Source organism: Elgaria multicarinata, chromosome 1 (genome assembly GCF_023053635.1).
Source record: "Elgaria multicarinata webbii isolate HBS135686 ecotype San Diego chromosome 1, rElgMul1.1.pri, whole genome shotgun sequence".
NCBI classification, from domain to species: Eukaryota; Metazoa; Chordata; class Lepidosauria; order Squamata; family Anguidae; genus Elgaria; species Elgaria multicarinata.
This window is the reverse complement of record NC_086171.1, coordinates 202,946,659-202,967,101: the sequence shown is the minus strand read 5'-3', so window position 1 is coordinate 202,967,101 and position 20,443 is coordinate 202,946,659. Positions and strand designations below refer to the sequence as shown.

The window sequence follows — 20,443 nt, the reverse complement described above, 5'->3', positions numbered from 1 at the left end:
ACACAAATACATTTTCAGTCTCTGTTTAATATTTATACACAAAACCCATTCTTTAAAAAAAAAATCCCTATCATTTCCAAGCCATAATGGCCTTTGAATAACGCTAACTTAATTTTCCATCCACAGACTTCCATGTGTTGCCAGTTGATAAGAAACAAGGGACTTCATACTTTTTACCAGTTTGCTTAAGGATATGGTTGAAGAAGTAGTTTTGCTATAATTATATTTCCTTTAAAAATGACTATGTCATCTGGGCAGTGACTTCCAAAGAGAGAGAGGGAGAAAGAAAGACAGCTAGGGAGGGATCTGGTAGAAGTTTGCAAAATTCTGAGCAGTGCAGAGAGTAGATAAGAGAAAGCTTATCAGAGCCACTGGTGACAGATTCTGTACAGACAAAAACAGCACGCATAATTCACTTGTGGAAGTCTACTGCAAAATGCGGTGAAGGCCACTAGCAGTGCCAACTCCATGGGGCCGGCCCTCTCATGAAGCAGGGTGACGTGTCCACATCAGGCAGTGGAGCGGGAGGAGCTGCAAATTGCAATGCTCCTCAGCCTCTGTTGCCACTGCCCCACATACTCTAGATTGCCCCATCAGCTGCTCTTCTGCCATGGGCATTTGCTGCAGTGAGACAGTGGGGCTTTCTGGAGCAGTCCCCATCCCCTTCTGCTTCCCTTGTCAAGAGCCACGTACCTGGAAGAAGTGGATGCAGCCGGGCTCATGGAGACCCGAGAGGCAGCTTCTTTCAGCCACGTGGCTATAAAGGTAAGACAGGGAAAGGGGGTGCAACACAGCTGTGGTAAGAAGGGAAGGCGGGTAGGGTGCAAGGGGGTGGCAGCAGGGGGTGGGAAAGGCGTGATGCAGTGGTACATGATGAGGCGGCACGTGTTCTTCCCCCCTTCAGGAGGCAAGAGAGCTGGTGCTGCAGCTCCAGGTTTTCGAGGGCCCTTGGGCAGGACACGCTCAATGGGCTCCTTCCCTCAGTGAGTCTGCCTTCCCTCTACTGTTGTCACCTCCTCCTCCTCCTCCTCCTCCTCCTCCTCCTCCTCCTCTTTCTCATCATTGCTGCCACTTGCTTGCTTGTCAGGGAGCACAAAGGCAATGGCAGCCTCTGCTCCTCCTTCTCAGCCACCCCCACTTTTGTCTAGGCCAGAATGAGAGAGATCGCAAGGCTGGGAGGAGAGAGAGAAAGAGAGAGAGAGAGAACGCAAGGGGGAAAGGTCTGTGTGAATGGGAGAATATTGGGCGGGCCAGGAAGCAATGCTTCCTCCCATCCCCTAGCTTTGCTATTTCTCCTCCCGCCCTCTCCTCTTGACAAGCCAGGCCCTCACAGCAGCCATTAGGTGACTAGCCACATCCTCCATGGGAGCCATTTTGCAGTGGTGGCCACAGCAATTTCTCAAACTCCCAAATGTGCTCACAGGTCCATTCTGATGGTGCTTTATCTTTATATAGGGCAGCCCTTGAAATAGAGGGTGCCTTCAAAATAAAGGAGTCCTCTGGCTGCCTTTCCAAGAGAAAATAGTCAAAGAAGACTCGTCCAGGGCTGCCTGCTTCTCTGCTTCACCCATTCCTCGTACGATTCCTTTAGAAACTGTAGGCACAGAGTGAGCACTGGGCACTGCATCAGCCACAGTTGCTGCCTGGACCACTGACATTGATCAACGCTGCCTAGGGCGAGCCTTACTGTTAAATACAGTGAGAGAGGTGAGGTATTGGAAGACAGAGCTGTGGGTACCATGCAGCCTGTCTGTGCCCCCTAAGCCAGCTTGCTGTCATCAGGAGGAGGATGCACCCTCCCTAGTGTTGAAATGAGCGTCAACTGCCAGTCCAGCTGTACATGAAAGCTGGAACTGGGTACCATCTTGCCCAGTGCCTCAGGCAGCAAAATGCCTTGGGCTGGACCTACTTCTGCCTCTCTCGTTACCTTTGTGTGCATCCCATGTGTGTCCATCTTTGTGATGGAAAGTGAGAAGGAAAGTGGTGAGACCACCACCCTTCCAAGGAAAGCAAAAGAGAAACCAGGAAAACATAAATGAAAAGCCAACCCTATACAGAAATATAGTGAGAAGTGGGGGAAAGAACAGCCCATTTCATGGGTGTTTGTTTAAAAATAAGCAGGGGGAGGGGGATTTTGCCCATTGCAAAGGATGTGACTGTCAGTTGAGATAGCAAATCAGTTCAGATTGAAAAGTTGAGATTAAAAGGCACATGCAATATTGTTCAGAAGATCAAGCCACCAATCTCGGGTTAGATAAGACTTTAATAGAAATCTCCTGCTCAGACTGCTAATTGTGGATGGGCATCATCAAAGCCCCATTCTCCCTTCTTTATCTTTAAACTGGACTTGGACTGGGCCACTCTTCAAAAGGAGGACACCTTCAAATAGAGGAATGTCCTTTCACTGCTCTTCAAATAAAGGACTATCCTCTGTTAACTATGTTTGGCCAGTAACCACCCTGGGTAAACTCAAGCTAGCTGCATTTAACATACTGACTACCCAGAACCAGAACAAAACATAGTATTTGCACTCCCCACTCACCTCCCATGCTGTCAGCTCATAACATCATGTATTCAAGTGCATCAAATACCAAGATAATAAATGTGCTATATAACTTAATAGGGTGACTTTATCACAACAGTTAAAGCTTCTAAAGTATAGCTAGAGTGACCAGATATAAAAGAGGACAGGGCCCCTGTATTTCACCAGGTGCTGCATGCATACAATGACACCTGCTGAAATTCCCCCCTTTCAATACAACTGTTAAAGATAGAGGACGCCTGACCTCCTTTTCATATGGTCATCCTAAGCATGCCACATTTAATTGTGATAAATTTATTAATAACCGTGGCTGTGTGGGGACTAGAATCCAGTCTGACACTCTAACTGTTACACCACACTGGCTAGACCATGCTATGAATGCCAATTCCCTAGAAAGGCAACCCATTTGCCTATCTAGTAGATTGGTTTTCATGGTTATAAATTAAGGGCGCAATCCTATGCATGTTTAGAAGGGGGGGAGTCCTACAACTCCCAGCATTCCCCAGCCAATCATAGTGCAGAATACTGGGAGCTGTAGGACTTCTTTCTTTCTAAACGTCCATCGGATTGCGCCCTTATCTACTTTACCCAACTACTTTAATGGAAGCAAAAGTTATATCTTCTAAGAAAAAATCATAGTATTACAAAATTACAAAATATCATTCTTTTTAACAATAAGAGCAGAAATTATCAAATATTTACATAATTCAAACAAAGAAGTCTGTTGTTACCATAATTAATGAATAGTCTAATATTTAAAGAGGTAGCTGGCTTGAATGAGTTGGATCTAAAGCAGGAGTGGGCAACTTGTCGTCCTCCTGATCTTTTGGGCTACAACTCCCATGATCCTGGTTCAAGCTGATGGGAATCATAGGCCCCAAACATCTGGAGGGGCAGGAAATTGCCCGCCCCTGCTCCAAGGACTTGAAACAAACTTCAAAGTGATCTTGATAGGCTGGAGTACTGGGCTGAAAACAACAGAATGAAATTTAATAGGGATAAATGCCAAGTTCTACATCTAGGAAAAAGAAACCAAATGATGGGGGACACTTGGCTCAGCAATACTACAAACGAGAAGGATCTTGGAATTGTTGTAGATCACAAGCTGAATATGAGCCAACAGTGCGATATGGCTGCAAGAAAGGCAAATGCTATTCTGGGCTGTGTTAATAGAAGTATAGCTTCGAAATCACGTGAGGTACTGGTTCCTCTCTATTCAGCCCTGGTTAGGCCTCATCTAGAGTATTGCGTCCAGTTCTGGGCTCCACAATTCAAGAAGGATGCAGACAAGCTGCAGTGTGTTCAGAGGCAGGCAGGGGTCTGGCAACAAAGCCCTATGAAGAGAGTCTGAAAGAACTGGGCATGTTAAGCCTGAAGAAGAGAAGACTGAGGGGAGACATGACAGCACTCTTCAAATACTTGAAAGGTTGTCACACAGAGGAGGGCCAGGATCTCTTCTCGATCATCCAAGAGTGTAGGACACAGAATAATGGGTTCAAGTTACAGGAAGCCAGATTCCGTCAGGACATCAGGAAAAACTTCCTGACTGTTAGCGCTGTACAACAATGGAACCCATGACCTAGGTAGGTCATGGGTTCTCCCTGTTGGGATATGATGGTCTAATATTTACAACCTTATTTTAGTTATTGCCAGACTGGGCTTCTGGCCAATAACCTTATAACAGAGTTTTGCAGCAGTTTCCAGCAAAGTCAGCACAGACACAGATTAAGACTGAGACTTTCAGTAGGTTTAAACAAACCTTTACTGGCATATAAAAATATAATTTAGTTATGGCAATCACAAATACAAATACTTACATACGGTCAGTCAATACAGCCCTGATACATAGATGGAGTGAGTGAGTTACATGTACATGGGAATACAATCCTTTTTATAGGCTAACTGTACAGTGATGCAACTGCTTGCAATCCCTTAATTGAAACAATCAAGTCACCAATTATTCAATCATGACATCAATGTCCAGGTGCAACGTTGACCTTTAAGTTTTCTGCTGAGTCTTCTGATTCCTCCAGCTCCTCAGCAATTAGTAAATCCCTGGAAACATAACCAGGATCCATTCCAGGATCCAACACTCCCACCCTACAGGCATTCAAGAGGCAGCTAGACAACCATCTGTCAGGGATGCTTTAAGGTGGATTCCTGCATTGAGGGGGGGTTGGACTTGATGGCCTTATAGGCCTCTTCCAACTCTACTATTCTATAATTCTATGATTCTAAATGCAGGTAATTATCCAGTGAAGCTTTTTATGAAACGGAAAGAAACTTTATCACTTGCTAAGTGCTACAGATGAAGCCAAAATTAAAAGCAAAATTGCAGTGTCCAAGTTGAGAATCAGCCAACCTAGGGACCATGTAGGACCCCACAAGGGGATACATTCAGCACAGGGAACAGCAAGTGAAGCCTCTATATGAGGCAGTTTCCAGCTGTGGTTATAAGCACACCTTCTAGCCTAGCATCCTGGATTGTACCACACACAGCCTATCCCCATCATACAGAACAATTTCAGAATCAATTTGTTAGTCCTTAAGGTACCTCAAGAGTCTTCACTGTCATGGGTGGTTATTTACAAGTATGAATGAGACCAATGTTGCCAGTTGCAAAGCATGCATCTAATCAGTTCAGATGGCAGTTTAGATGGTAAAGCCGAGATAGGAAAGCATGTGCCAGCAAAGGAAGCACATGCACGCAGGGCGGGAAGCATATAAAAAGGCCACTGAAATAATCCAGCAACCAGTCTTATTAGATAGAGGGCTTCAGTGAGTGAGCTGAGGAGCAGGCAGAAGAAGGTGAAATCTAACCTGTTGCGTTGAACAATCGTGAATGCAAAGTAAGTATATGGACGGATTGCTGAAGGCAAGAAAGTAGGTGCACTTTTCTGTTTCATTGGATTGTTATCTTGATACATTTGTCCTTAAAAGAACCTTGAAATTCACGAAATATTTTTCTTGACTTTTGCCAGGCAACTGTCACAAGAGGGAGTAACCCAGCATCTGCCATAACATCATGCCCCTGCGTTGCCGCCGGCCAGCCCTCATCCTGGTGCCGTTGCTCTGGGCTTGTGTCTCCATCACTAATGTCTTCACTGCCGGCCTCCACTTCAGGGGCAGCTGCTACAAGCCGCCGTTGCGCAAGCTTGCTGAGGTCAGGTAAGGCAGCGATCCCTCCACCCCGTCCCCACAGCCTGGTGGATTGGAGTGGGGCCGCCCAAGGTTCAGGATGCCAGGTAGGGTGACCAGAGACAAAAGAGGACAGGGCTCCTGCCCTATTAGGAGTTGTGCAGAACAGGGAATTTCAGCAGGTGTCACTTACCTTGCAAGCCATATCTGCTGAAATTCCCTCTTCTATGCCATAAGTAAGGATACCGAAGCCCTGTACTCTCTGGTCATGCAAGTAGCCATTTATTACTATTTATTTTTTAAACCATTAAAACCAGCGGGCACACAACTATTAAAGGTGTAGTCTTGTTCAGGTAGATGACACCAGCTGAAATCCCCTGCTTTACACAACTTTTAGGGTTCTGGGTTCAGGCTAGCCAGTTACGCATAGCTGAAAAAGGAGAGATTCACACAAACACAAATACATATAACTGATTTACAACATTGTTGTAAACCGCCCAGAGAGCTTCAGCTGTGGGGCGGTATATAAATGTAATTAAATAAATAAATAAATAAATAAATAAACATATAAAACTAATGCATTATTAAAAGGCATCTTAAATTCAGCTGGGTAGGCCTGCCGGAAGAGATCAGTCTTTATGGCTTTCTTAAATTCCAGAAGAATGTTAAGTTGACGAATCTCTCCCAGCAGGCCAGTCCACAGTCTATAATTTAAATAGAAATACATCTCACCACAATACATATGGGCCTGCTGCTCAGTCTGCTGTCCAAGTCCAACCTGTCAATGAGCAGTGTCAAGGATTCCGTTCTCTATCTTTAAACTGGACTTGAACCAGTCAGACCTTCAAATAGAGGCCTGTCCTTTGGCCACCTTAGAAATAGAGGACCCTCCTCTTCAAAGTAGGACATCAGCCTGCCCCCTCTTGTCCTGCAACCTTTATCTACTGAAAGTCCCGCTTCTTCACAGCTGTTAAAGCTGTGGGGAGCAAAGGCCTCTTTCAGCATCAGACCACCTTACTCAGGACAATACCCAAATATGTGGGAAACTCCTGCCTTGGTAGAGCCTTGGATTTTTATTTTAAAGCACATCAAGGTGACAAAATGAAAAGTTGCAGATTTGACAGGAGCAAGTTAATCAGCTGCCCCTCGCTTCAAAAGAAGTGAAATTACTATTCTGAGAGGCAAAAGGTTGCACACATGTGTGTGTTTGTGTGCCCCCCACCCCAATGCATGCAATATAACTCCATATCAGGGATGGGGGAACGTGTGGACAATACAGATGTTGCAGTGGCCAGGACTGATGGGAGTTGCACTTCTTCAACATCTGGGGGGACGTACATTTTCCACTCTTTCTCAATGTGCAAGGGAGCCAACAAAATAGTGTCCCCGTGTATAGTGCTTAATCCTCACACACACACACCTGCCATGAATGAATGGAGCCACCCTAGAAAAGGAGAATTTGGATGGCTTTAAAAGGGGGTTGGATAAATTCCTGGAGGCAAAGGCTATCAATGGCTACTAGCCCTGATGATTGTGTGCTATCTCCAGTATTTGAGGCAGTAACCCTGTATACACTACTTGCTGGGGAACATGGGTGGGAGGGTGCTGTTGCACCTGTGTCCTGCTTGTGGGTCCCTGGTCGACATTTGGTTGGCCACTGTGTGACCAGAGTGCTGGACTAGATGGACCCTTGGTCTGATCCAGCAGGGCATTATGTTCTTATGTTCTTAACTCTCCCTTCCACCCCCATTCGCTGTTGGCCTGTTTGTTTATTTCATGCACCGATGTCTTGATAAATGTTGGAATTCAGGCACTCATCCTGACGGTCCCCATAGGCAAGTCTCCAAGGAGAGTCTGAAAATTCACGTATTGGTGTTGATCCAGATCAACAAACCAGTTCTAGCAGTTTTCATCCCCAATAGGAGCAGTCCTTTTGGTAAAGCAAATGGGTCTCCATTAGGGTGACCATATGGCTCCTGTGTCTTTAACAGTTGTATTGAAAAGGGAATTTCAGCCGGTGTCGTTCGTATGCATGCAGCACTTGGTGAAATTCCCTCTTCATCACAACAGTTAAAGCTTCAGGAGTATAGCTAGAGTGACCAGGAGGGAATCTACACAGCGTACTGAAGGTGCACGCAAGCGCCTTCAGTGCGCCCCCAAAACGATTGTGTAGAACCTGCCTGAAGAGACGCAGGAAGAGGCGGAGGAGGAGGAGGCTGGGGAATCCGGCCACGTCCTTGCCGCCGCCCACCTCCCCGCCAGCCTCCTGCTGCCCCCAGCCAAAGCCCCCTGAAGCACAGCAAGGAGACCCGGGCCGGGCCGCCTCCCTCCCTCCCTCCACCTAGCAGCAGCGGCAGCAGCTCTGCTGGTCCGGTCCACACCAAGCAGCCCCTTCTCCGCCGCCGCCGCAGCTCTGCTTACCTTACTTACCAGCAGAAGGCCGGCGGGGAGGTGGGCGGCGGCGGCGGCAAGGACGCAGCCGGATTCCCCAGCCTCCTCTTCCTCTGCCTCTTCCTGCGTCTCTTCAGGCAGGTTCTACACAATCGTTTTGGGGGCGCAATGAAGGCGCTTGCGTGCGCCTTCAGTACGCTGTGTAGATTCCCTCTGTATCCACCAACCTCGGGTTAGTTAAGACTTTAATGGAGAAACCCTCAAAATGAATGGCCAAAATAAATACCAGGTCACCTGTGCACCTGCTCAGTCTGCTGTCCAGCCGCTAACTGTGGATCATCAAGGCCCCGATCTCCCTTCTTTATCTTTAAACTGGACTTGAACTGGGCCACTCTTCAAAGAGAGGACACCTTCAAATAAAGGACTGTCTTTTTACAGCTTTTCATATAAAGGACCATCCTTTGTAAACTAGGATATCAGGCCAGTAGCAACCCTGGGTGAACTCCAGCTAGCTGCCTTTAGCGTACTGGCTGGCAAAGACCAGAGCCACACAAAATACTTTGCACTACAACAGACATAGCTCACAGCTATATAGTATCACCAAGAAAATTACCTCCCCCCCGCCCCGGTTCTATTACATACACACACACACACACACACACACACACACAATCACACAGAGCTTGCAGCTAAACTCAGTGAAAACAGTTAAGTCTGGGGGGCAGGGGAGCTGCAGATGTTGGCGGTGTCCCTGCTAATAAAGAAGCGTTTGGACTGCTGGGACGGCATTCCTGTGAGCCCTGGTTCTACACCACTGATTTCATTTACATGTCGCCTTTCCTCTAAGGAGCTCGGAAGAGTGTATATGGTTCAATACCCTCCCCTTTTGTGGCTCCAATGTCAGTGTGGCAGTGAATCCACTCTGGGTTTCAGTCAGACAGAACTCTAAAGGAGCTATCCAAGCTGACAACCAGTCTGGGGTTCTGACTGAAACCCAGAATGGATTCATCGCCCCACTGACATCGGAGGCACCAGCCTCCACTAGTTCTCACAACAACCATGTGAGGTAGGTAGATTAGGCTTGGAGAAAAAACCCATTAAATGCCTGAGAGGAAAGAAAACTCTTGACTTGGCACCGAAAAGATAACAATGTTGGTGCCAGGCGAGCCTCATCAGGGAGATGGTTCCATAATTGGGGGCCACCACAGAAAAGGCCCTCTCCCTTGTTGCGGCCTTCTGAGCTTCCCTCGGAATAGGCACCCGGAGGAGGACTTTACACCACACTGACTCAGTGAGGTCCTTCTGTCCCAATGTCCTACAACCTGCTTGTCTTTTTTCTCCCAAACAGAACCTACCCTCGCCCTCATGAATATCTGGACATCTCTGCACTGCCCAAGAACTGGGACTGGCGAAATGTCAGTGGAGTCAATTATGCAAGTACTACCCGCCATCAGGGCGTCCCACAGTATTGTGGATCATGTTGGGCTCATGGTAGCACCAGCGCCCTAGCAGGTATGTGGCAGTGGTTAGACAGGTGCTTGTCCTTAACTCCAGTAGAGGCAGACGGTCTCTGAAGATGGAGGTTCCTTTCCTTGCAGCCACCAGTCATCAAGAGGTTTATTCTCAGTGACCCAAATCCAAAGTTGCTCCTTAGGTAGGGAACAGGAATTTCCAACAGCTCCCCTTTCATCAGCAGCCCAATCACCTCTCATAACCTATGCCCTCCCCCAGCCACCAGGAATAGATTTTCAGGAGCCACAGAGGGCTGCAGAGGAAATGGGGGGAGGAAACTCATTGCTCTCTAAACATACCTGGAAGGATCAGTGGAGGCTGGTGGTTCAGATGTCAGTGGGTCAATGAATCCTCTCCGGGATTCAGGAAGAACTAGTCGTTAATCTGAAGGACCTATCACAGGTGTGGAGCTAAATGGTTCTGAATGAAACCATTTCATTGCCCCACTGACATTCCAGCCACCAGCCTCTCCTGGTATAGTGCAGTTTTTAATTTACATGTCGTGTAGGGCGACACATGGAAAGGAGGACAGGGCTCCTGTATCTTTAACAGCTGTATTGAAAAGGGAATTTCAATACGTGTCATTTGTATACATGCAAAACCTGGTGAAATTCTCTCTTCATCACAACTGTTAAAGTCTGCTTTTGTATCTGGTCACTCTAGTATAGCTAGATTGGGGACATTCATGTAGGAGGAGGCATTGACTGGTTCACACAACATGCTAACCCACACTCAGTGGTTGAGTGTGGTTTGTTGTTGAACCATGGTTTGTTGTTGAACTGTGGGTTATCGTGTTGTCTGAACGCAGCACGTTTTCCACAGGTGGCTTGTTAAGCACGCAGTGTGACTTGTTAACTACCCTGAACAAACAACAAGAAACCATGGGTTCCCAAGGTGGCTCTTTCAAAAAAAAATTAGCCATCCTGCAGAAAACATGCTGTGTTCAGACAATAAGATTACCCATGTTACAACAACAAGCCATGCTAAGTGTGTTGTGTGAACCCAGCTACTGTTAGCAGAGATTCCATAAAATCGCAAACTCAGTTCTCCACGTGTGGAGATGGCACAAATTCATGTACGAGATGGAAGCATGCAAAGAAAACTTTAGAAGAAAAACCTTAAATGGAGGGGTGGACTATAAAAAAAAGTCCAATGAAAAGAGAGACTGAATGATGACTAACAGTTTTGGGGGATGTAACTCTGATGCAGAGAGGATGCTACGGAGTGTCTTGGAAGACAGCATGGTTGGCTGGGACCCTGAACAGGAATGCTAGACCTGTGAAATGTTATCTGTGCTGCCTCTTACATCAACTGCTGGTTGTCTTCATTTCTCAGATCGCATCAACATCAAGAGGAAAGGTGCTTGGCCCTCTGCTTTCCTCTCAGTTCAACATGTGGTTGACTGTGCTAGGTCTGGGACATGTGCTTCCGGTGGACATGATATAGGCGTCTGGAAATATGCTCACAAGCACGGCATCCCGGACGAGACCTGCAACAATTACCTAGCTGAAGATCAAAGTGAGGCCTGCCTGTCTGTCTGCCTAACATATATGCCCTGCTCATTAGCCAGGTTTACAGCTAAAGCAAATCAACCATAAGAAGCTTACAGTTTAAATCACATCCACAGAAAGATACAAAATAACTAGGGATGATTTGGTATTTGGGAGGCAGGGACGGGGGGAAGAGCCCCTTGGCAAACACAGTCCAGTTTCCAGATTCTTCTCTCCAGAAGGTGGGCAGAAGAGCCTATAGATAGACATGGGGGCAGGCTGTTCTAGGTAAAACAGTTATTTTATCTTCCATGAAGGATTAGGATCGGCTGTGAAGATTTGACGCCTGGGGTTTTTCTGTTGGGAGGGGATATCCCTGGGAGAAGGGGTGACATTTCTCCAGTTAAGTTTCATTTCTTCAAAGTGGGAACAGTACTTCCTGTTTTGGGGAAAGAGGGGATAAAAGGAGAGAGCCAGCCAGAGAAGAGCAGAGCCAGGGAAGACTAGGCATAAGGAAGGAGCAGAAAGATGCAGCTTAAAGCCATCTAGGTGCAGCTTAGGGTAAAAGAACTTGCTTTTTAATGCCTTTGTATCGCTCAACTCTATTGACTAAATACTTTTTATTGTAATTTGATTGTTTTAATTCACTAGTAAACTGTTGTGTTTAGCCACAAGTGTCTGGAATATCACTCACTCCTAGGGTGACCATACGAAAAGCAGGTCATTGCTCCTATACCTTTAACAGTTGTATAGAACAGGAATTTTAGTAGGTGTCGTTTGTACATATGCAGCACCTGGTGAAATTCCCTCTTCATCACAACAGTTAAAGCTGCAGGAGGCCTGTCCTTTTTTTGTATTTGGTCATGCTAGGCAAGGCGCCTGCAGCTTTAACTGCTGTGATGAAGAGGGAATTTCACCAGGTGCTGCATGCATACAAATGACACCTGCTGAAATTCCCTTTTCTATGCAACTGTTAAAGATATAGGAGTCCTGTCCTTCTTTTCATAGGGTCACCCTACTCACCCCATGTCTACAGCCTAAACCCCACGTTACTGGGCAGGTAGAGGTAAAAAGAAGTAACGTGGGACTCATAAGGAGGCAAGAGATATTTAAGAAGTCACTCAGGGGGTCCAGGTCATAGAAGGACATCTGACACATGCATAGGTATTTAACTTGTCCTATCCTTGGGATTTGGGGCAGTTACACGTATACAGACAACCATAATTTTAAAAATGCAACAGATGTGAGGAAGAGGTTAGGAGAACAACCCACTAGACAAGTGGGGGAAGGGCTATCCACTGGGAACCAATGCCGCCATTTTGGTTCTCAGTCGAAGATGCCTCCTAGGCAGAGGCAGCACTCATGTTCTTTTGTCCTGCTGAGCCCCATGTGTCATGGCCGCAGCTTCATCAGAAGAATGCCTGGAGACTCTTGAGCTACATGTCCCTGAGGAGAAAGTCGCTTCAGGTAATTCTGGGGCTGACCAGCAGAGAGACAAAGCTTTATCAAGACAGGCAAGGCCTGTTAGGATGTATTCCTTAACTGCTCCAGGCCTGGCTTTTGGCTCTTGAGAGGATGCAGAGATGTGGATGGTGCTGGGGACATCCTTTAAGGCTGACGATAGTGGTAGGGCCATGTCCTCTGGAAGGGCACAGGAAAAGGTAATTTCCCAAGGGAAAGCAGGCTGAACCTCATTGTCATCTGAGTCCTCCCCAAAGCACTGAGGGATCCTACATTCAGAGGTCATGTTGCAAAACTGGGGTGGAAAACACTGCCAAAAGTTGAGGTGATTTAGTTTCGGGGTGGCTGCTCAACGGGGCTGGTTCCCTTTTGAGCGGGAGGTTGCTCAGACATCCCTAGGTGAAAAGAAAGAAGGTATAGCAAAAAGTTGATTTTATTCTTTTTAGCCATTGGATGACAGGTAGCTTTCCGTGCCAGTCAAGGTCTCTCTGTTGATTTTCTAGAGTGCAAGAAGTTTAACCAATGCGGAACGTGTGTTACTTTCGGAAAATGCCACACAATAAAGAACTATACTGTGTGGAAAGTTGCCGATTATGGCTACCTCAGTGGACGAGAAAAAATGATGGCAGAAATCTATGCAAACGGACCCATCAGGTAAAGAAACACAATCTTTAAGCAAGCGCCTAGGTAATAACCAGTGGAAGGAAAGGAAAGGAACCTCTCGTGCAAGCACTGAGTCATTACTGACTCTTGGAGGGACGTCAGCGTTCGTTGACGTTTTCTTGGCAGGCCTTATAGCGGGGTGGTTTGCCGTTGCCTTCCCTGGCCGTTATTACCTTTCCCCCAGCTAACTGGGTACTCATTTTACCGACCTCGGGAGGATGGAAGGCTGAGTCGACCCGAGCCGGCTGCCTGAAACCAGCTTCCGCTGGGATCGAACTCAGGCTGTGGGGAGAATTTCGGCTGCTGAAACTGCTGCTTTACCGCTCTGTGCCACATGAGGCTCATTACCTGTGGAAGCCCCCCCCAATAGAAAATTATTCCAAATAACCTACTACATTGATAGAAATGAAAGAAAAGTCCAGCAGCCCTGCTCATGTGGTTTTGGACTCTGGAACGTTACAACTGATTAAAGTCCTGTCATTTGGCAACTGATAGTTATGTGCTACTGCCAGTACCCGATGCAGTAAGCCTGTGTGCACTGGTTGCTGGGGAACATGGGTGGGAGGGTGCTGTTGCACCATGTCCTGCTTTGTTGATCCCTGGTCAACAGCTGATTGGCCACTGTGTGAACAGAGTGCTGGTCTAGATGGGCCCTCAGTCTGATCCAGCGTGGCTCTTCTTATGTTCTTAACTAGGGCTGAGAACTTTGACCCCTACCCAACAGAAGTTTGGGCTGTTCTATTGATTCAATAGGAATAGATATGCCTCAATTTGTGTTGGATATGGGATAATTGAAGAAGTCATGTCCTCCTGCAAGAGACAGTAGGGGATTGGAAGCTGGGACCAGGGAAAGCCTGGATTATCACTTGACTGTTTATGAAACCAGCAGAGGTATGAGAGGAAGCTCAACAAAAGGCTTGGAAGATGCAGTGGAGGCTGGTGGCTCCAATGTCAGTGGGGCGGTGAATTCACTCCAGGTGTCAGTCAGAACCTGTCAGAACTATCCAAGGTGTGAACAGGTTAGGATTTTTACTGAAACCTGAAGCGGATTCACTGCCCCGTTACATCAGAGCCACCAGCCTCCACTGCTTGAAGAATTTATTTTATTTGAGGTGATTTGCATGAGAAATCAATTGGATGGCTTATATGGAACATTTATTTATCTATTTATTTATTTATTGCATCTTTATACTGCCCAGTAGCTGAAGCTCCCTGGGTGGTTCAAATTTATGCAGATTTGTGCCCTTTGTGCCCGAGCCCCAAATATTTTATGTGCCTAGTGGCTGTGCAGTTTGCTTGGTTTTGAGGGACAAAATTAATGGGTTGAATCCAAAATGGCACAGAACAGAACTCAGGAAATGGGATGATCCTGCGGGTAGAAGTGGAGGAAGGTGATTACTCCCAATTCCCCCTTGCAGCACCCAAAAATCTGCTTTGGGGAGTTGTTGGAATATCTTCGCACCTTGGATAGCTCTTTTAGAGTTTTGACTGAAATCCAGAGTGGATTCACCACCCCACTGACATTGGAGCCACCAGACTCCACTGTGAAGATGATAAAATCACAGAGTTGGAAATGACCTAAGAGATTATCTAGTCCAACCCCCTCCTCAATGGAGGCTTTGCACTGGAAGGTGCAGTATTGTATCCCTAACAGAAGACCGTACAGCAGTGGTTCTCAACCTGGGGCACTCCAGATGTGTTGGACTGCATCTCCCAGAATGCCCCAGCCAGCAGAGCTGGCTGGGGCATTCTGGGAGTTGTAGTCCAACACATCTGGAGCGCCCCAGGTTGAGAAAGGCTGCCGTACAGCCTTTGCTTAAATATCTCCATTAAAGGAGAACCCACCAACCTTCACAGGCAATCTATCCTACTGCTAAACAGCTCTCACTGTTAGGAAGTTTCTCTTAATGTTTAGCTGAAATCTGCTTCCCTGCAAATCCACCCCACCCCACCCCATCCCGCGTTTGGTTCTATTTCTGCTCTCAGGAGCAACAGAGAACAAGCCTATTCCAACTTCTGCATGAAGGTCTTTCAGGCACATCAGGACAGATGAACTAACCTTTTCTTCTCCTCTGCAGAGTCCATTTTCTCTGATTGCTGGATGGGGCTCAAAGCCCTGATATCAACAAATTGTAGTGGGTTGGTGTGTGTGTGATGTTATCCAGAGTGGACATTTTCAGCTGCTAGTTCTCAGTAGCATCCTAAAAGTGTTTCTTTCTCTCTCTCTTTTTCCCCCTTTTCTAATTTTTAAACAGCTGTGCAATCATGGCTACCCCAAAGCTGGATGAATACACCGGAGGACTTTTTGCTGAACACCAGCAAGAAATAGATTTAAACCACATCGTCTCCGTTGCTGGCTGGGGGGTTGAAGATGGAACTGAATACTGGATTGTCCGGAATTCTTGGGGCGAGCCGTGGGTAAGCAAGGGGCGAAAGAATGACAAATGAGACTGTGCATTGTTTCCCCAAGATTTTAGCTGGGTGGGTGGATTGATTCCATTGATGGGTTTGAAGGTGGATTTTGTTTGCCCCAGATAGCATATGGAGCAGCCTTCTCCAACCTGGGGCCTTCACAGATGTGTTTGACTACAACTCCCATCACTCCCTTGCGCCCAGTTCTCCAAGCGATGAGAACGCCAGTGGTGCAAGCATTTCCCAGGGTTTTGTTTCCTGGACTGAGGTCAATGGAGGCTTATGATATTTTTGTGCTTTATGGATTATTTATACATGCATACAGGTTGAGCGTAAATGGATGGTCCCTGCTGAAACCCATTCCATCAGCCACTGTTCCCATCAGATTTCTAGCAGAAACACCAAGTGTCATAGAATTCTCATAAAGAGCAATTCAACTCTCAGCGTCTCTCAGTTCTACTCAGAAAACCCCTGAAGACTTGTTCTTCTTACCCAGGCCTAGGGATGAACAGACTCAATGCTGTCCTTTCTTGTTGGTCGCTAGCTGAGCTGCTGGCACCTGCCCCTGCTCACCATGCAAACTGCAGGACTGACCAGTGAGTCTTCCATGAGCGCCTGGTGGCTGCTCCATCCCCTTAGCAAGCCGCCATTTTGTGTAAAAATGGCAGCTCGGGTTTTCCAGAAATGTAATATTGCATAAATGGTGGTCGTAAAGAGGCCATCTACACAAGGGACTATGAATGGACCATTTATGCCTGTAATGTGTAAATGGCAGCTTGGTGAATGGGAGGCCAGGAGAGGGGTGGGGAGAATCCACCGGACTTCACCCCCCTCTTAGACTCCTGTAACATCCCTACTCAGACCCGGCTTACCTGTCCAGCGAGGGGAATAATGGCGAGTGATCTCCGTTCATCCCATATGCTTTCTTGAGCTATCTTAGCTCCTGTTGAGACACATCACGGGGATGGGATGAGCTATCAACAATCCTTCATATCAAGTCTTAAAAGCTATTGATTCAGGGCAACATAACCCTGATAACTCTATCCATAGAAATCTAGAGTCAAGAATTACAGAGTTGTAAGGCATTCCCCAAATCACATAATAGGTTTCTGGAAGATCCCAGCAGCTGGATGACTCACTGTAGTACAAAGTCCATGTGTATAAAGGAGAGCAACATATTTTGCAACTATATAAACCTGGGCACTTATTCAGACATCTGCACCAACTTCTGCATGTGAGGCTCATGACCTGCTGAACACATCAGTGTCACCACCAGCTCTGATACACTAACTGTTCATCTCTGGGTGTGTCCATAGCTGGCACACATACAAAGAGGGAGTGCTTTGGCTCAGTTCCACCAGAGCTGTTAAAAACTTAGCTGTCTGTGTCTATGCAGTGCAGAAGCACTACATGTATTAGAGATCAGAAACTCGCTGACCCTGGGATAATTGCTGTCCTTCAAAGTGTGGGGCCTGGCCCCCAAACTGCCAACAGAGAGGCAAAAGAGGATGTGCACAGAGTTGGTGCTGTAGCAATGGAACTTCCGAGCAAGCCATTTGAGGGAGGGTTGGTGGATCATGAGATGCCAACCCCAGGGGCAGCTCAAGACCTACTGCTGCCTCAGGTGAAGCACAAGATGATGCCCCCTTCTCATTCCATGTACAAAAGCCAACAAGACTGGCCAATGAATCTTGTCTTTAGAACTGATGGTGGGCCATCCTCCTCCATTGCTCCTGAAGGTGGTAGACTAACTTAGGAGGTACAGAGCAGACCGCATGGCACGTCATCTCTCCACCTACACCTTGCTGCCGCCTCCCAGCATCTGGCGGCTGAGGCGATTGCTTCATTCTGCCTAATGGTAGGGCTGGCTCCTCCTTTTTCCCTTTCAATGTGGGTCTCCTGCAAAGCATGGTTGCTGACAAGAAGTTGCATGTATGTCCTTCCATAGCTGGCACCCAGGCTCCCAAACACCCTCCTGCACGCTCAGAGGCACACCCAGGATTAACGGTCTTTTCTTTTTTCAACTTGCACACGATCAGCCCTTGTTGTATGAGCATTTCAGAGCAGTGTCAGAATAAGAAAAAGTAACTTCAGCTTGAGTTCTTATGATATACCAATACCAATGCAAATTAACCTCTTGCAGGGAGAGCGCGGCTGGTTTAGAATTGCGACGAGCACGTATAAAGGAGGAAAAGGGAAAAGCTACAACCTGGGTCTGGAAGAGGCGTGCACTTATGGAGACCCGATAATTCCTTGAGTCTGCAACTGGGTGTTATTTGTCACACATGCTTTTGAAACGAAAGGGATTTTCCAGTGAGATGTTTTTCTTCTTAAGAAAGGGAAGCGTGGCGTTATGGAAACGCATGCAAATGACGCATCATAAGCACAGATAAATTTGTTCATTCTGTAACTTCTTGAATTCTAACCTGCAAATCACATCACCAATGGGGGGCAGCTATAGATTACAGGGGTGGGGGCAGAGGATGTATATGAGTTGCTTCTTTTCTATTGGAAACTTTGATCGATTATGTAGTTAAGGCTTTAGAGTTAAGGTGGATTGAGATCCATATATTCCAGTAGGATTGGTAGGGCCTAATTTAAACATTATCCACAATATTTAAAAACAAACAAAAACCCAGTCACCTTAACTGTTGTAAACCACCCAGAGAGCTTTGGCTATGGAGTGGTATAGAAATGAAATCATTATTATTAATTATTACTATTATCATCTGTGTAGCATCCCTTGCAGCCACTGTCCTGAATAAATCAGTTTCCAGAGGGGTAGCTGTGTTAGCCTGTTGCAGCAAAAACAACAGTCCTGTGGCACCTTAACGATTAACAAATTTATTCTGGCATAAAAGCTGGTGGCAGAACTTTGGAGCTCAGGGTTGGTGCTTCGTGGAAAAGGGGTAGAGCCTATAATTATTGTTGACTTCTCTTAGCTGCAGACTTATTACTCCCTTTCTTATATGCTTTCAAGATATATGTCATTCCAAAATATGGCAAATACTGCCAATTTTTCAATAAACTCATTTGTACGTCCACTGTGCGAACTCCTGTAATAGAGAGGCTGAGGCCATCCCATCCTAAATGAATCCTGCTCCATCCAGGTTTTTATTTAAAAACAAAAACATTTTTTCCATTTTCTTTCTTCTTCTTTTTTCCAGTTCCAGGTCCTTTTTGATTGTGTTGAATTCCTTCCATTACATTCTGTAAATCTTTATCTCCCGTTGTCCTAACCTGAAGCAGATTGACCAGCCAGCCGGCCAGTAAACAAATTAGGGGCAAGCAGTGGCAAAATTACCTTTGACCACCAGCTGGCACCTTTTCTATTTGTGCCTATTCAACGTTGGCTTCACCTTCCAGTTAGAATTCCCAGGGTTTCATTTCCTGTGCATAAGAAAACTTGGAAACGAAGGGTATCGTTGTATTTACAAGAAGGGTGTAATGGGAGCAAACAGGCACTCCAAGATCAAAGACAACATGCCTATGCATACCAGTTGCTGGGGAACATGGGCAGGAAGATGCTGTTGCACACATGTCCTGCTAGTGGGTTCCCCCCACACCAGCAGCTGATTGGCCACTGTGTGAACAGACTGCTGGGGAACATGGACTCTTGGTCTGACCCAGCACGGCTGTTCTTGTGTTCTACATCAGTCATCCAAACAGCTGAACCTGCCACAGTTTTCCAATTCAACAGTGTATACACCCCACCTCAATACACTTCTAGTCCAGCTGGGACTCAAATGTCCCCAGCTCTTTCCTTACTCTACTGCATTCAGATGGGGATCATGGTGACAGCAGGCGCCTTCCTGCCCTCCCTCTGCACAAGTGCAGGCTTTGTGCACGAGAAACGGGTACCCCGAGAACCTACACACGTGCAAGTGGGACTAGGCCCAGATCTTCCGCCGAAGGCACAGAGGTGAGATCGAACACCCTCTTCCCCTCCCCCCTCCCCCTTGAGCATCTAAAAAGGCCTAAGGGTGAGATTCTATGCACGTTTGGACAGGGGAAAGCCCTACAACTCCCAGCAAGCAGTACAGGGCTTTCCCCTGTCTAAACAGGCATAGGTTTGCGCCCTAAATTTCTCTGGGTCCCAAACCGCAGCCATCCATGCCGCTGCTTTGCCTAGGGTGACCCTCTGAAAAGGAGGACAGGGCTCCTGTATCTTTAACAGTTGTATTGAAAAGGGAATTTCAGCAGGTGTCATTTGTATATAATGAGAACCTGGTGAAATTTTCTCTTCATCACACCAGTTAAAGCTTGCAGACGCCCTGCCCTCTTTTAAATCTGGTCACTCTAGTATAGCTCCTGCAGCTTTAACTTTTGTGATGAAGAGAGAATTTCACCAGGTTCTCCATATATATAAATGACATCTGCTGAAATTCCCTTTTCTATGCAACTGTTAAAGCTGCAGGTGCCCTGTCCTCTTTTTCATATGGGAGTAAAAAATAGCCAAAGGCAAGGGTGGAACCAAGTAATCTTCAACAATAATATTAGTAAAAGTTTAATTAAAGTGCCAGGTGCCTATATGTTTCGAACGCGGTTCCGTTCTTCCTCAGGGCTTTATAACGTTCGTGCGTTATAAACCCTACGGGGTTTTCCTTGCTTTTGCACTCTTTTTCATATGGTCACCCTAGCTTTGCCCGTCCCTCTGGAACGAAGGGTGCAGAAAAGAGCGATTCCAGCCATTCGGACACGTCGGAAGGGAGCAACCAGCTTCGCCAGGGCGAGTCACCCTTTCCAGCACACCCAGCCACGCACCCCTTCCTTCTTCATCAGCCTCGGTCCGGGGCTGGGGGCGCGGGCTCCTGATTCATCCCTCATTGCGCTC

At 46.8% G+C, this 20,443-nt stretch overlaps 1 protein-coding gene across 2 annotated transcripts; it reads left to right on the top strand.

The window, feature by feature from the left end:
* The first annotated feature begins 452 nt into the window (after positions 1-452).
* Positions 453-18,653, top strand: LOC134394861 (cathepsin Z-like). 2 transcript variants are annotated; one of them, XM_063120649.1, is made up of 7 exons: positions 453-765; positions 5,524-5,710; positions 9,420-9,583; positions 10,919-11,101; positions 13,038-13,188; positions 15,453-15,615; positions 17,753-18,653. In XM_063120649.1, the coding sequence occupies exons 2-7, from the start codon at positions 5,568-5,570 to the stop codon at positions 17,864-17,866; spliced, it is 918 nt and encodes a 305-aa protein (XP_062976719.1). In that variant the 5' UTR covers positions 453-765; positions 5,524-5,567; the 3' UTR covers positions 17,867-18,653. The 2 variants fall into 2 exon arrangements, with proteins under 2 accessions (XP_062976719.1, XP_062976708.1); XM_063120638.1 differs by lacking the exon at positions 453-765 and adding an exon at positions 5,314-5,391.
* Positions 18,654-20,443: the final 1,790 nt, after the last annotated feature.

Bases quoted from the DNA above. Each gene is read 5' to 3' on its own strand.
- LOC134394861 (XM_063120649.1), top strand. From the start codon at position 5,568: ATGCCCCTGCGTTGCCGCCGGCCAGCCCTCATCCTGGTGCCGTTGCTC. The intron at 5,711-9,419 runs GTAAGGCAGCGA...TCTCCCAAACAG, and splicing joins CGCAAGCTTGCTGAGGTCAG to AACCTACCCTCGCCCTCATG. The intron at 15,616-17,752 runs GTAAGCAAGGGG...AACCTCTTGCAG, and splicing joins ATTCTTGGGGCGAGCCGTGG to GGAGAGCGCGGCTGGTTTAG.